The sequence below is a fragment of the Cydia pomonella genome, chromosome 8 (assembly GCF_033807575.1).
Source record: "Cydia pomonella isolate Wapato2018A chromosome 8, ilCydPomo1, whole genome shotgun sequence".
In the NCBI taxonomy this organism is placed as follows: domain Eukaryota; kingdom Metazoa; phylum Arthropoda; class Insecta; order Lepidoptera; family Tortricidae; genus Cydia; species Cydia pomonella.
In genome coordinates this window covers 4,711,594-4,727,690 of record NC_084710.1, presented here as the reverse complement: position 1 = coordinate 4,727,690, position 16,097 = coordinate 4,711,594, and the positions used below count along the sequence as shown (strand labels likewise).

The 16,097-nt window shown below is 35.4% G+C and overlaps 1 protein-coding gene across 1 annotated transcript; it reads left to right on the top strand.

The window, feature by feature from the left end:
• The first annotated feature begins 8,412 nt into the window (after window positions 1-8,412).
• LOC133520409 (uncharacterized) lies at window positions 8,413-11,857 on the top strand. Its single transcript, XM_061854802.1, has 2 exons — window positions 8,413-10,938; window positions 11,649-11,857. Exons 1-2 carry the CDS (start codon window positions 10,534-10,536, stop codon window positions 11,679-11,681), a joined length of 438 nt encoding a protein of 145 aa, XP_061710786.1. The 5' UTR covers window positions 8,413-10,533; the 3' UTR covers window positions 11,682-11,857.
• Window positions 11,858-16,097: the final 4,240 nt, after the last annotated feature.

The following is a 16,097-nucleotide window of genomic DNA, read 5'->3' as shown; positions in this document are numbered from 1 at the left end:
ACATCGCCCTTATGTCACTCCACAAATAAAATTAATAAAAACGTTTTATGTGCTGGCTTTTACTGCTTTCTTATGAAGCGCATAATCCAAGCCAACAATAAAGCTTAAAGAACTTTCCTTCACTGCAAAGATGGCAGATTAGATATTTCAGAGATGTGTGAACTGCCGTTTGCTGCCAATCTTTATTTCTTGGCACCGCCTTGAGTTACGCGGTCTCGATATAAAGAGCTCTCTGGACAGAAGTGGTTTTAAAAGAAAAAGTTTTATGTGAACAACAACAAAAGTTCATAGACTGATTAGTATTTTGAGTTGTATCTCGGAGACTCCCTCTTTTAATTTTATTTTTATTTATTTATTTATTTATTTTCTCATATAGGTATACAAGATACACTTATGTCCGTCAATGTACATTATTGTTACTTATCAGTATGTAGTAATTAACACTTATACAGATTTAGTATCTACTCTTTACGTTACAATGTCACATCACAATCTTCCCACACATTTTTATCTGTTAAATAATCTGATACTTTATAGTAGGCTTTCTTAGTTAAATTGGTTTTTATAACTCTTTTAAACATATGGTATGGTAAATCTGTTATGTAACTAGGTATTTTGTTGTAAAAATGGATCGATTGTCCTACAAATGACTTCCTAACTTTTGCCAATCGTAGCCGCCGCACTGCAAGTTGTAATTAGTTGTTACGTCAAAGCGGCTCCTGCATTAGCTAAATCCATACCAGTAATCCTCCAAATTAAAACGGAAATTACAGCGTAATTAGCAAAATGGATCCATCCTAACTTTGACACTTAATTATGTTAAATTCGTAAAAAAGAAACCAAAACAATAATAATCCGAGTTCGGATATTTCTCACATTTTTCACTTAAATAATTTCTTTCGCTTCGTGTAATTGAAACAGGACGAACAAATTGCAAAGAAAGACTCTCCAATTTCCTTCATTAACTTTTGCAATAAGAAAATAATTGTACCTTTGTCTCTTTTTGGTTGTTTTATCTGCGTTGTTTGTGTTAATTGATCTATTTAGGTAACTTTGTAGGCATTAAAAATATAGGAACAGGCGAAAGTGACTTTGTTTGAAGTCCTGTCAGCGTCATTCTGGAACTGCCTTTTGGATCGTCACGAATATTTGGATACATATACTCATAGTTTACGGGTAACAGAGTAACATAGCCTTATAAGAGTCTTTTGCCCTTTGATCCTCTATAAGACTCCCAAAATGGTACACTATCTATAGGTAAATGCGCATTTTCGAATGTATTTTGACGAAACTACCTATTGTATAACCTTATACGAGTATCTTATTAAATTCGGATCAAATACGTTATTCATTGCAAGAGTACTTACCAAAATACTTATAATTATGAAATAACAAAGCATTAACATATATACATACACTGAATAGATATTGAATTAAACGTAAATTGTTTCTCTCTAAATTAAATCGAAATATATACCTAATAACTAACTCTTATTTTAAAATCAAAACTTTCCATACACGTTCATTAAAAAGCACACACTAATGACACATTTACAAATTACACGTATTTATCACAGTAAAGCTAGACTACCAGATTAATATTCAATAGAAATGCATTCAATTGCATAAAGACGAGTATCGGGCAGGATTATAACATTATAAGCTGTTTCTAGAGATTATCCATTAACTATTAGCAAGTCCTGTGTATACCTCTATTACGTTGTAGATAAACTTAGCTACTCCTATACAAGCCTTGGCTTGCCTAGTTTTAGTGAGTACCTAATAGTTCAACTGTTTGTTGATAGCAATATTATTTTAAAATTAAACTAATTGATGATTATACAACAAAGAAGAAACTGCGGAACCGGAGTTTCATGGGCTTCATGAATTTCCCTACTTTAAATCGTTAGTTTGCTTCTGAACTTAAAAAGAAAAAGTGAAGCGCCATAATAGTATTTTATACAATCGTGATATAATAGAGAGCTCTTTAGTCGAGTATAAAACCTAAAAAAGGAATGAAAATTGGCAAGTATCTCAGTAGACATAAACGCACGACTCCCGCCCGGCGCCCTGCGCCCCGAGCCCTTTAGTATTTTCTAAGGGAGCGCGGTGACACGTGATTGGTCAATATTTTTATAGTTGACTACAGCTTATTGAAATGAATCTTATAACTGAGTGGGAGCCCATACATGAAAAGCATGCAATTATAGTTTAGTATACGAAATCTTAATTCAACCATTACAGTCAACGAGTAGAAAAAGTATATTTACATTTAATTAACTGGGCCAAATTTCCGTGCTTCTTGGTTGCTCCTCATTAAGTTATCACCAATCTATATAGGTACCTAAGTCTGTCGTGTGTGGTGGGCACAGGCTTTCCCTCTTTGTAGAAAAAGGTGTAGGGCTTAGGATATATTACCCTGTCCACTTCAGGCTTAGGTATGCAAATTGGGGACTTCACAGGACTCAGAAAGTCAAAGGCACACGTAATTTAGACCTTAGTTGTGGGCTTTGACTAAAATCAATCGTCAAACCTAGATGACATGGAGCTTCGTGATTTAACTGCTACGATTCCCTTTATCGACAAATATTACGTAAGTTTCTTATATAAATATATGATAGAGATCGCTGTTACCTACTTTAATTAGTTCTCTGTAAGTAGTATCTTTTTATTTTATAGTGTGCAATAATAGTTATTTACAGTATATATGGTGCTACTTTAGCGCACTAGTGCGAAATTTAGCATATTACGTTATTGGGTCGAACATTTAAAGGGCCATATGTACTGTAAAACGTTGTACGATACATGTGCGAATAGGTAATTCGCAACTCGTAATGTACTATTACGATACTAATAGAAAGTAGGAAATTCGCAACGAGTGGTGTTAAATTAAAACGCAACCGAAGGGCGTGTTTGAAATCGACACGAGTTGCGAATTACCTATTTGCACGTGTATCGTACAACGATTTACAGTACATATGGCTCTTTAAAGCGTGTACATATGCACGGAAAGTGCTCATTCTCGCACGCGCGCGGAAAAGTAGCACCATATGTACTGTAATACGATACAAGTGCGAATAATAGTTTTACAATACATACATACTTTTAAATTTTCGATATAGTTACGTAATGTGCTAATTATCGCACTAAGTGGGGTAAAGTAGCACCATATGTACTGTAAAGTATTTTTTTTTTTATTATTATTATTAAATATTTGGCAGCTTCTTAGACTAGTCCGTAATGACTCTGCTTTACGAAGCATTTATTTGTGTGTGTCACAAATACATATTTGTTTCTGAGTTATGCATGTTTTCTATATAAGTATTTTATAATACATATCATACTCGTACATATCTATATTATATATGTATATCGTCCTTTAGTACCCTCAACACAAACCATATGAGTTAACCGTGGTTTAGGTCGATTTGTGAAAAAATGTTCAATTAAATTTATTTATTATATTATTTGTGGAGACTGGTCTGTTTAAGCTAACTTTATTTTTGAGTATAATTACAGTGAGACACCTCACTCGGTTCTTGTATGTTTCTTTTATCCTAATGAATGTTTTAATTATACGGAATTTTGACTCTTAGAGACTCTATACATCTCTAAGGATAATTTGATAAAAGTCATTTAGTTCTGACATTTAGAGATATTTACACCTCTAAATAATTTTAGAATTTATTTTTGTATCTGTTTGTTCCTATTAGTATTATATTGTATCTCCTTGGATTTCACGGGCCTATAAATCCCGGTCTTTTGATAGGCTTGCATGGGGATATAGATCCAACACGTAGAGGCCTCTTGGAGAGCTTTAATGTCATGTAGAACGCCTGCTGGAACCCGTTCACGGGCGCAACAATAGACACCAATGAACCGGTCGCAACAGGCATTGGGACTATTGTAGTAAAGTGAACAGTATAACGGTCTATGGATTGAAGTTTGGGAGGACAATGAGACTGGGTTATTGCAAAGACGTCCGGACACCTGCCATAACAATGTTTTCACTAGTTATCGAGGCAGGCGGTGACTCGCCGCCCACTAGATGGGCCCCTGAAAATGCCGTCGTGAAGACGACCAGGAGCAACACCGGTGTGAGCGGCTCAGGGGTGTCGAGAGGTGTACGCCGCTTTCTACCCAGTGGCTGATAACAGCCACTGTGCCAACTCGCGTCTTATGCAAGTTTTCACTTCCACCCCTGGAGCATTTAGCTCTAACGACTCCTCTCTGGACGGCCAATGAAGGCAAGCCAGAGCTGAGAGTCCTGCGGGTCCCCTTGGGGTCCACTCCGACCGACGAAGACACGCCGGAGACGGAGACCCTGACCGACTCTCGGGAGTACTCGGGTCCGTGGGGTCGTTACTCCCCAACAGCTCGCCACAAGCTGCCCTGCTATTAGTATTATTATTATGTTCGTTATTTTTTGTAATTCGACATTTAGAGACTTTATACATCTCTAAATAATAATAATAATTCACTTACTTTTTCTTTAAACAATAATACTTTAAGTAGTTTGCATTAATACTTTCAATGAATTGTATTTTATACTTAATTGTTGATGTGCTTGTTTTTGTTTGTATGTAAATTCCATGTTGACGTGTAAAAGTGCCCTTGTGGCTTATTTGCTGAATAAATGTTGAAGTTGAAGTTGAAATTTATTAATTTTATATTAAGATGAGCAAATAAAAAAAAACAAATCGAAGCATGTCTTCTTAAACAATATGTTAACAAAATACGAGTAGTTACCTAAGTACGCAGGCGGCATTGCTACTACAATAGCCTAAGTCTACAAAGGTTCAAGTCTTTAAGAATATTTTATTCCTACACGACTATCAATTTACGTATTCAGCTCCACAATAGTCTAGATGTAGCTTAGCAAGGGCGTAACAGGGTCTTTGTGAAGCATCTTTTCTTCTTTTAACTAGAGTGCCTCCATTCAAAGCAGGCAATTCTTAACGGCAGCAGATACAAGTTATAAAGGCTGGTAAAATTATTAGGCCTGTTTAATCGAATTCGAATTGTTGTGAATCACTCAATATAACTATGTGAAACGTTAATATTGCAATATAGGGGAAACGCGGCCAGCATCCTCGGCACCATGCCAAAGGGGCCCAATTTTATTGATGTATTTTTAATTTTGTTTTATTTATAGATAGGTCTAGTTTATTATTTTTGTTATCTTTATTTTATCATACATTCTAATTGTAATTAATGTACTCATTTTCATAATAACATTATGCTAAACACTCTGTGAGCTGTAGACCACGCGATAAGCTTCATAAACTTAAAAAAATGTCAAAATAAAAAATACTTACTTCGAATCGTTGAGTCATGATCATAGTCAACTCGCGATGGTCTTAAGCCATAGACCCTCCTGCACTTAAGTTCTACATGCAAATTTCTACTATTCATCTTCATCATTTTCTAAAACAAGAAATGACAGAAAAAATGTATTTAACTACCGAACTTACCCACAAAATTTAACGACAGACGGTTGAGAAATGCGACCAGCAGAGGAGAATTAACTTCGGAACATACGAAAAAGTTTTTGCCCGAGCTAAAATAAATACCTTTGCTAACGCTCGGTCATTTAATTTTTCAGTTTGACTGAAGTATTCTATAGTCATTCGTGCTACATCTTTCGGAAAGTCTGGATCTCCATTTTCGATACCCTGTGTTTGCGTTGACGGCGCGCCGAAGGCATAGTTTTTCTTTGAGGTTGGAAGGATATATATAACAGATGGCAGTAGCTTTCGTAAAAACTAGTGCCTACGCCATTTCTACGCATTAGTTCCCAAGCGGACCCCAGGCTCTCATGAGCCGTGGCAAAATGCCGAGACAACGCGAGGAAGATAAGTAGAATGGGAATATTGCTTTTTAAATGGGCTTTTTCTAAGGATTCGGTGATCAGCTACCGAATCCTGCGCTGTATTAAAAAAACCGGCCAAGTGCGAGTCGGATTCGCGCACGAAGGGTTCCGTACCATTATCTATAAAAACGGCAAAAAAATCACGTTTGTTGTATGGGAGCCCCCTTAAATATTTATTTTATTCTATTTTTAGTATTTGTTGTTATAACGGCAACAGACATACATCATCTGTAAAAAATTTCAACTGTCTAACTATCACGGTTCGTGAGACAGACAGACAGAGCCTGGTGACAGACAGACAGACGGATGGATAGCGGAGTCTTAGTAATAGGGTCCCGTTTTACCCTTTGGGTACGTAACCCTAAAAACAGTCCCTTTTGTTTAACAGATTAAAATTCAAGCCAAAAAAAGTTTTCAGAAATGTTCAACTTTAACAGTTAGGTGCGTTCGTGAAATCATGCAGTTCTATCGCAGACTAGCGGACACCGGACGCTGGATTGAGTCTAAAACTTTTTTAGTATAAGTTAGCGTTATTTGTGTGTGGAAAGAATGAGTGAAAGAAGTTTAACAAAGAGAGTGTATAAGCGACAAGTCGAAGAGGGAACTGGAAGGGGTAGACCTCGGCGGACTTTCTCTGATTAAATCGGGGAAATCCTGAAGATAGGCCAAGAGCACCCTAAACCGGCGAGCGGGTATGAGGAATGTTATGAAAGTGAAGGAAGCGAAAGAGGTATGTCAGGATCATAGCAAGTGGAAATCCGTGGTCTCTGCCTACCCCTCCGCGAAATAGGCGTGATTATTATGTATGTATGTATGTAGCGTTATTTGTCGTAGACAATTTGTATGTTCAAATCTTTTGTGCCTTAAAAGATATATGATGTACGTTTCATTATATGGTCTACAGAAAAGATGCCTGATTTCCGAAATATTATATTCCGGAATATTTACATGTTATAGGTACTATAAATAAATAGCTTATATTCGTTAACAAGGACTCAATTTCCTATATTTTGCAAATCACTTTTCTACATATCGAAACATCATATACTCGTAATTTAACACAGATATCGATGAGATTTTGATAAGCTGTAGTTTTATGTTTTGCTTAGTTCCGCGTGGGCACTCAATAAAATTTTATTGTATTTGCGTTGTATTTGACTTTACCAGGAAATTACTTGATGAAGTTCTATGAAATTTTATAACGAAGCTTTCACTATGAAGGATTATTTAACACGAAACCTAACTATCCATCAAGACCGCGGAAAAAGAGGGATTATGTTACAATCAGGCACATTTAGATTTTTAAAATGTGATCCCAATACCAAACTCAGTGCATCCTGCTCGTACTGATAAATAAAGGCGCGGGTTGATTTTTATTCCACAAAAAAAAGGAAGTAAATATTTTGTTTCGATAAATATGTACATCATTGTATACATACTCGTAATATTTTCACAAACTCAATTCGCTAGTGTTTTAATTTATTAATCTCTTGAATTTGTAAGGTTAGGTCTCTGGAATAGCCGTAGTTGGAGCTCAATACAAACACCGTCATTATTTAACAAATATGCTACTATATTATATGAACAATTAACATAAATAATTTTCATCGATAATCGATAGTTATCTAAAAATCCTCACAATCCAACGCTCCCGAATTTTAATCTCTCTTTCTTTTTTTTCTTCTTTTTTTGACGTTCGAATGGCCGTTCCAATACTCGCAGAACCGAGTCAAATCAAAGACTTAGTAAAATGGAAACTTATTAACGTATTTGTTTTGCATTCTATTATTAATTATTAATTGTAAATCTTTAAAAAAAGACGACTTAAAATGATTTGCCTACAAATCACGCCTTTGACGCCGTCTCAAACACAAAAGCTGGTACTCGGACGCCACGTCACCGAAGTTGCATTTATGCATATGCACGTAGGTCTATGTTGCTCTGTGGTCTGTGACGGATTCATCCGTCATTGGCGTTAGACATGCGGTTGACGGTGACATATACATTGTTGGCGTCGAAAAGGTTAAGAAACCGTTAAGAAATGTTTATCCTAATGACAGTTTCACAGAATCGCGATCTTACAAAATGCTCAAAATATATATAATCATATATTTGAAAAAATAACATACTAAGAATTGCTTACAGTGTTACACGCAATGTATAGCGATGATTCGTTAATTATGATATTTATAGGGTTTTTATACGTCTGAATGTGCCTCAGCAAACGTTTCCCCAAGCGATATTTTATTGACATTTGCCTATTAAGCCCTCGTTAACAAATTGACTATTGATTAATTATGTTTACCGGGTTTTATGTGGCTCCATATTGACTTAAATCGATCTAAACTTAATTTAAATTAAGAGTGTAAATAATTTATAACAACATAATGTATGTAGGAATTATCTACCTACAAAAAAATCCGCAGTGGTGTATGTCTATCTTTTAAGAATAACCATTCTTATCTTTTACAAAAATGTCACGTAATATGTGGTGTTTGTAAAACTTTTTACACGGATACAGTAATAAAATCAAATTAAATACGTGAGTTATATTAAGCATTTCATACAGATTACAATTGAAATTACTATTTCAGAAGTAATCATAAATTAAAGTTCCGTTTCGAGCCAGTACGAAATGCTAAAGACGCTAACATCCGTTTGTGCCAATTTTTACCACCTTATATGCGCTGCGATCGTTTTACTTACCCCCACCATACACTTCGCACGGTGGCAATACTCGTAGTTTATGTACACCCTATTTCAGTGCAAAACTACCCTGATTACATACCTATATGGAAAATCCTAGTATATATAATTGTGTTGTCATCACAAAACTATTGTAATATTTCCTGATATTCGATAAGACGATTCTGAATAATTTCAATGGCAACGAAAAGGATTAACTGAACGTATTCATTGGTTGGTTCTCTGAATACTCTTTACTCGGAAACAACATAATACCTACAGAAACAGACCAAACAAAATATGAAGCTCTCTCTGGATATGTTTCATTAAGTAAGCGTTTTCCGACTTCCGCCTCGATCCCGCGGTTTTATCTTTTCCCTCCGGAGCGAGATAAAAAGTAGACTAAGTGGTGCTTTAACTTTGCAGGTTTTGGGAAAATTAAACAATATTCTGTGCTGAGCACGGCGCCAAATGGCAATGGGTTTGCTTGAGCCCCAAGAACGATACATATATTTTGTTTATACCTTTTTTATGCTGCCAATTCACTTGGTGGTTTGCTATAGCTATCTTTATTCTACCATTCGTGTTACACATTTTTTCTTAATATGAGTGACGAAAGTGACGCAATCAAACCAAGCAAACCCTCGTAATGAATTTCCGCGACACACTTGCCAAAGTCAGTTAGTGATAATTTGTTGTTTTCGATTCTATTCAAAATAAGAGATAGAGAGAGAGAAATAGGTGTTGTGTAAAATTTTTACAAAAAAATTCCAGACCTGAGACTTAAATAATAATAAATATAATGATGTTTATAGTACTTATGCTAATACCAAAACTTTATACTAAAACTTAAATAATTTGAGGAGGAGAGAAGAAAAATGTGGAACTAAATTAATGGCGCTGGAATGTAACACCCCCGGGATATAATAACCTTGATCAGTACTAACCTAATAGTACCAAACTAATAACAAAGATCTTCAATAAGAAAACTATCCCGAAGGACCTGTTAGTGCTTCTAGGAAATTTTATAAATTGCATTTTTACGTTAAATAGACTTAGAGTGTAGTAAACTACGTAGTTGTGGTCACGTACTACTCACTTATATCTATTTATAGAGCACGGACATTAAATTATCTATTAAATTTTTTGTTCCACATTCAATCTCCCGTCGATTTATTGAGTAAGTAAGTAAACACTTTATTGTACGCGATAAATAAATATTCATAACATCAATAACAAAAGAATCGTATCATTTATTTAGCTGTGGAGGAGGAGCATTCCATGAAATAGTCTACCTTTGTCCCGTACAAACGCGAATTTTATCAAGGTTTGAAGGTACAAGAGTTTCCTTTTCTGTGACTTATGGTCAAAAATATACATAGAAACCAATCGCCTACTTTAAACGCCGACAAAAAAGTCGCAACACAAAAAATAAAATGCGTCCGTGCGGGACAGCTCGTGGAATGCTCCAACACAGGAACGTCGATCTGAGCCCCTGATATAGCGTGTCACACACACTCATATTATTATGACGTTAAATCTGTCAGTAATTTAATAAAAGGTCATTAACGCTCATAAATAAATATGTACCCTAACCCGAGGCATTAACTAATGGGATTAAAAGACAAAATTTTAATGAGCACCCCCACTTAAATGAGTTTGTTATTGTCAAAATATTTCATAAATACCGATGACTTCCCACCGTAAGCTCAAATTCATATCAGTATTCCATTGAACACGAGCAAATGAGTGATCAGTAAAGTTAACAATAAATATTGAAATCGTTTAGAGTTTTCCTCGAAGATAAAACCCAAATATTACGAACGTGAACTTTCCTTTATATGACAATACGTGAAATTCTCGCTTAGCAGTGTGTCAAAAACAAGCAAGACTGATCGGGTGCAAAGTATTAACCTATAGATAATAAATATTGAAACCAACTCAGTGCTTTCCCAGTACCGTCCCAGTTATCCGATATGAGTACAAACGCTTTGTTGTCATCCATATACCCATGCGTTAAATGCCAAGTATGTTACCAAGGCTACAAGCAACTGTTGGAGCACCTATATTGGCGGCATGGTACTGAGAGCGTTTGGTGTAGCTGCGGCCTCAAGCGTTGGGTGTACGCCGATCACCAATGCAACGTGCTACCTATTGATGATGATGATGATAATGAGTCAGTGTCGTCAGAAGACTCGCAGTATTACTCGGAGCGCGAGACCGAGTACTGCTACTGCGGGAGGAATATCTCGTCGCCTATGATTGGGTGCGACGGGCCACAATGCGCGTTACAATGGTACCATTTCTCGTGTGTGGGGATCACAATCCCGCCACTTGGAGATTGGCTTTGCCCGGATTGCTGTAAACGGAGCGTGATACAGGTAAATTGCATGAAGTTGCCAATTTAAAACATATTTAAGTCTTTAAAGAGTTACTAATAATTTTAGCTATGCTAGTTAAGATTTTGTTTCTACAAAATGAAAGATTGTTGTGTCCTTTGCTGAAAAATAATTATATGGAGTCTAAGTGGTTTCGTCCAACACTAATATCAAGTACATTGTTACTACCAAATCTCTACAAAATTAGATTGAGCGGACTCTTTTTTTTAATTTATTTAGGTTCACCAATAGACAAGATCATGAAAAAATAATCCGTAGCTTACATAACATTAAGGGTAGATGTTTGTCCAATTATAGGTAACCACAGCTTATTCCAGTATCTTAGGACAAACATAACTCTTAAGAGGACCCGTACAAATATACAAATTTTCCTCTGTGGATATTCATATTATTGGAAATATTTAGACACTATTTGTTATATATCAACCACAGCTATGCCCCTACGTTTGATTTTTAATTATTATAAGAGTATTTACAAAACTTGTATGAAATCTGTTTTTCGCTCCTAATTCTTACAATAATCAAAAAATCGAAAAAAGTCAAACGTACGGGCATCATCAAATTATGTAAAAAAAAATGTCAATAACCAGATAGGAAAATGAGGAATTTACATTTGCATGGAGATCAGACAAAAAAGCTTGTACCTATTTTGTTTCCTTTATTCTTTCATATATATATTTTTTAATTTTCAGAAATCTAACAAGGATAAAATACTGCAGACTTGAAAATCTGGAATGTTTGGAAATGTTGGAGAAATACTACTGCGCTCAAGTACGAGTGTGTGTTGCTAATATGAAATCATGTTTATATTCTAGTACTTTCAGTTTTGAAAATAATGGAACTAATGCGTTTTATTAGTGTATACAAAAATTTAATTAAGAAATAAAGAAATTGAATTGAATTGAACTGAAATCATTTTATTTCGAGCAAAAAACTCGTATATAGTGTTAGTACATACAACAATTGTTATTTATCTATCTATATATATAAGTTACTGTACAATATAAACAAAACAATAAATACCTAAAACTAATTAATATAATCTATTTCGATGATGCGTTGGGCCGTTGGGTTCATGCAGTTGGTTCTAACGCCTCATCAGTCAATATTTAACAGTCAAATTTTCAATGATTCCACCTCGATCTACGTATTCTATTTTAATTCAGTAAACAATTGTGTTACACTATAGCGATGTAAATAAGTTCAGGTACAAAGTAATGATTGCCCATTAGGCAAAATTAACCAGCAAATTTATTATAGGAATGTAGTTATTCCATTAACATGATTACGTTGTCCCGCTGATAGGTATCATATTTGGCTTTGATGGAATACCTATTTTACCTACTCGTACGGGTACCTAACCAGGCTATTACCAAATATTTTTATCTACACATACCTATACAATAAATATACCTAGAGATTTTTTTTCCATGAACAAGGCAACGCAAGAGACTTCCTTCCGATATTTAGTTTATCGATATATTGTATTATCGATATCTTATAACTGTCATAATAATGTCTTAAACAAATGTGACATGTTTGAAAATAAGTAAATGAACAAGAATTACGAAACTATCAATTTACAGTAGGGTCTACAGTATGGGGTTCTTCAAAAAAGGAGTGTACAGGTTTTTAAAGGATCGGCAACGCGCATGTAACACCTCAGGAGTTGCAGGCGTCCATAGGCTGCGGTGACTGCTTACCATCAGGCGGGCCGTATGCTTGTTTGCCACCGTCGTGGTATAAAAAAAATTACCTACATACTTTATATTTAAAAGTAAGTAAGTAGTAATGTATACACAAATATACCGAGATTGCCCTCCAAATGGCCATCGCACAATAAAATCACCATACAGGTTTTTTTTTACATGATTCTCGAAGTAATCTATCAATTTTTTTACATAAATTCGGACGGGAAACTGCTTTGAGTCTTTGAAAAAATCCACTTTTATTGACTAAAAGATTTTTCAACTTCCACGGATGTAATGGGAGTATACCATACGAATAAAAAAAAATAAGCGGGAATATGGAAATGGAATTCTTATGGAAAATGATTAAGGTTGAAGGGTTAAGTACTTAAGTACATCAAAATCGATTTGGTAATGACATTCAAATTTCGAACATCTCTGAAAAAAAACAAATCGATTTGACCTCTATTCTAATATCAGTCGAGATGCCTTTTTTTTTGACATGAAATGTAAATTGTATACAATTTTGACAAATCTCGCATGTTAGTTTGTATTGAACAATACGGAAATAGACCCCCGACCCTAGTTTGTCTCTGAATTTTAAAAAAAAAGCTACGAATGCGTGACATACCGCCATTTGACGTACAGTTTACCTTTTAATTAGTTTTAGGTAAGTATAAAATGAGTTTGTTTTATTGTTTTTAAAGTAACTATGGCAAAAGTTTCGTTTAAAATGAGCCATAAAGATATTTCGGCGACGCCGCCACATATCCGCGAGTTCTGCGGCTGTAATTTGGGTTAGTGAACATATCATAGAAAGTTTATAATATGTATGTAGATAAAATAGTGCATGTAACTCTACATAGTTAGGCATTGAAACACTAGTATGGTCCTTTTAAGAAACTCACTTCGTTCGTTTCTTAAACCCACACTTGTGTTTTAATCCCTTTCATTATGTAGCAGTCGCATAAACTACTATAATCTAGGGTTTTTGTACAAAATTATGTTGTAAATATTTATCAAAAATGTAATTTAACTTTTAGAACATACTACTTACGAGGGGGTGATTTCCACAGTGACATTTGGCGGGTTATTGATACAAACAGCCCAGAAACATCCACATTATATATACAGAACTTTCTGCATTAAGGTCTAGTACTAAACAGAAACATTGCATTAACCTATTAGAACAACTCTGTCCTGCGTCACAGTTGATACCTACATTACATTAAATGAACTTGTAGTTTGACGAAGTTCCTGTAAGCTAGCAACGCATTCTCATTACCGAGTGAAGAAGAATTGAACTATGTAGATCAAAATATTTTTTGGTTATAAGATCCTTTACAATTAAAGTCAGTCAAGGAAAGGAACGTACACGCACGGCACTTGAGTCTATTCGACGTAAATATGTCGTACAGGTTACAAAACTTCAACCGTACCCATCCTCTTTCCTTTTTAGGAAAAGGGATAGATATACCTGTAATAGTCAAGTAGGCTTATGTAGGTAAAAAATCATTGGTAGTTTTGTTGTAACTTCAGACGTTTTTCTAAAAACAATTAAAATCATCAAAATTTGACATAAAAATTAGGGAAGGTAGTGAAACTTACTTACTTACTACGTACTACTTAGCAAGTTGTATCTAATTCTTTTTTAGGGTTTCGTAGTTACCTAGAAATCCTTATGGTTTCGCCATGGCCGTCTGTCCGTCCGTCCTCGGCTTTGCTCCGTGGTCATTAGTGATAGAAAGCTGCCATTTGGCATGGATAAATAAATCAGGCATGGCAACAGAACGGTAAAATAAAAACTTAAAAAAAACCTCCCATATAAAATGTTTTTTTTAATGTTTTGCTTTGACCCAATAGTGTTGGGTATCGTTGGATAGGTCTTTTAAAAAACGGGTTTCAAATAACCATTTTCTCGTAGCTCTATAGTCAAACTAAGTGGAATTTTAAAGTTCTTCACGATTCGGCGATCGAACTAAATGGAATTTTAGAATTCCTCGTGATTCGATGATCGAACTGTGGAATTTGGGAATTAGTCGTGGTTCGATCGTTCAACTAATTTCTTTATAGTGCGAGTGATTGGACAGCGAGGAATTAAAACCCTTTCCTCCGACATGTCGGACGAAACAGTCGGACAACGCGGCCGGAGGGGTGAACCACTGGTTCGATCCAACGTTCGTTTAGCAAGCGACTGGAATACTATCGCTAGTCTAAAACTTCTCAGGCGAGGTCCTCTTCCCACCTCGCATAGCGTTCATCTCCACTAACATCCATTATCACTGTTTAGATTAAACCATGAACAGCAGATATTCACTATTTTGCAAACCAAAAGCAGTATTCGGATTTCGGATTTAAAAGTCTGTTATGGTATTGATATGATACGACCGCTTGACCGTACGCGCTTCTTGGCACTGCGAGTCATTTAGTAAAGTATCTCGCTCGTACGTGTTGGTGCGCACAAGTTGAACTGCGGTTCGTGTCACAGTCGTATCAAAACAAAAGAAAATCATGTTACATTTTAAAATTTAGAATCGACCTAACAATTTCACAGGTCTATGTCGGTATGTAAATGAAGAAGATTTCTTACATTAGATATCGCTAAGCACCTCACTAAGAAGTGTATTAAATAAATAAATTAAGGATATGATGGAAAATTCATCATCAGACATGTAAGTCTCGGTAGTTCTGTTGGTAGAGTGATAGTATTCAGGAGTCACGACATCTCCCTCTCTCTCTCTCTCTCTCTCTCTCTCACACACACTCTTCTCATTTTTAAATTTTTATTTCAAAAACCAGACTAGTTCGAGTCGGACTCACCCACCGAGGGATCCATACAAATTTGTAGGTACATATTATAACAAGTTTTAAAAATCACCAAAAAGATTTTCATTAAATTACTTCTTAACAAATTTCATAGTTCTAGGACAAACAGCAGGACAACTTTTTTAACAGCTTCAAGGAACTGTATATGGTTTTAATTTCAACTCGATACCTCCACGCGTTCCCGAAATAACGAATATTGACCGACAGACACACAGATGGACAACAAAGTGATAAGGGTTCTGTTTTTTCCCTTTTGAGGTATGGAACCCTAAAAATTAAGAAAATGTCCTTTTTTATCGTTCCATTCGTGCCAACAAGCCATCGGCAATTCAGTGAAATAAATAACGAATCTTTCTATTATCCAGATCAACGAAGCGGAGTTTCAAGATCAGATTCGAAGAAATATATGTGTCTAAAATTATCCCAACGTGCCTATTGATTCAGGCAATATTTACATACAGAATAAAATTGTTAAAATTTAAACGCCATTGAATCCTACGCATCTTTAGATTTGGTTGTCTTAGTCATTAAACGGACTTGAAATAGAAAAGATTTTTTACATCGAGCTGCAAAATTGCATGGACGCATTTATAAATAGAATTCATTCATAAAGTTGCCATGCACTTT

Excerpts from the sequence above, each read along its gene's own strand:
- LOC133520409 (XM_061854802.1), top strand. The coding sequence starts at position 10,534 with ATGAGTACAAACGCTTTGTTGTCATCCATATACCCATGCGTTAAATGC. Across the intron at positions 10,939-11,648 it reads GTAAACGGAGCGTGATACAG|AAATCTAACAAGGATAAAAT; the intron begins GTAAATTGCATG and ends TTTAATTTTCAG.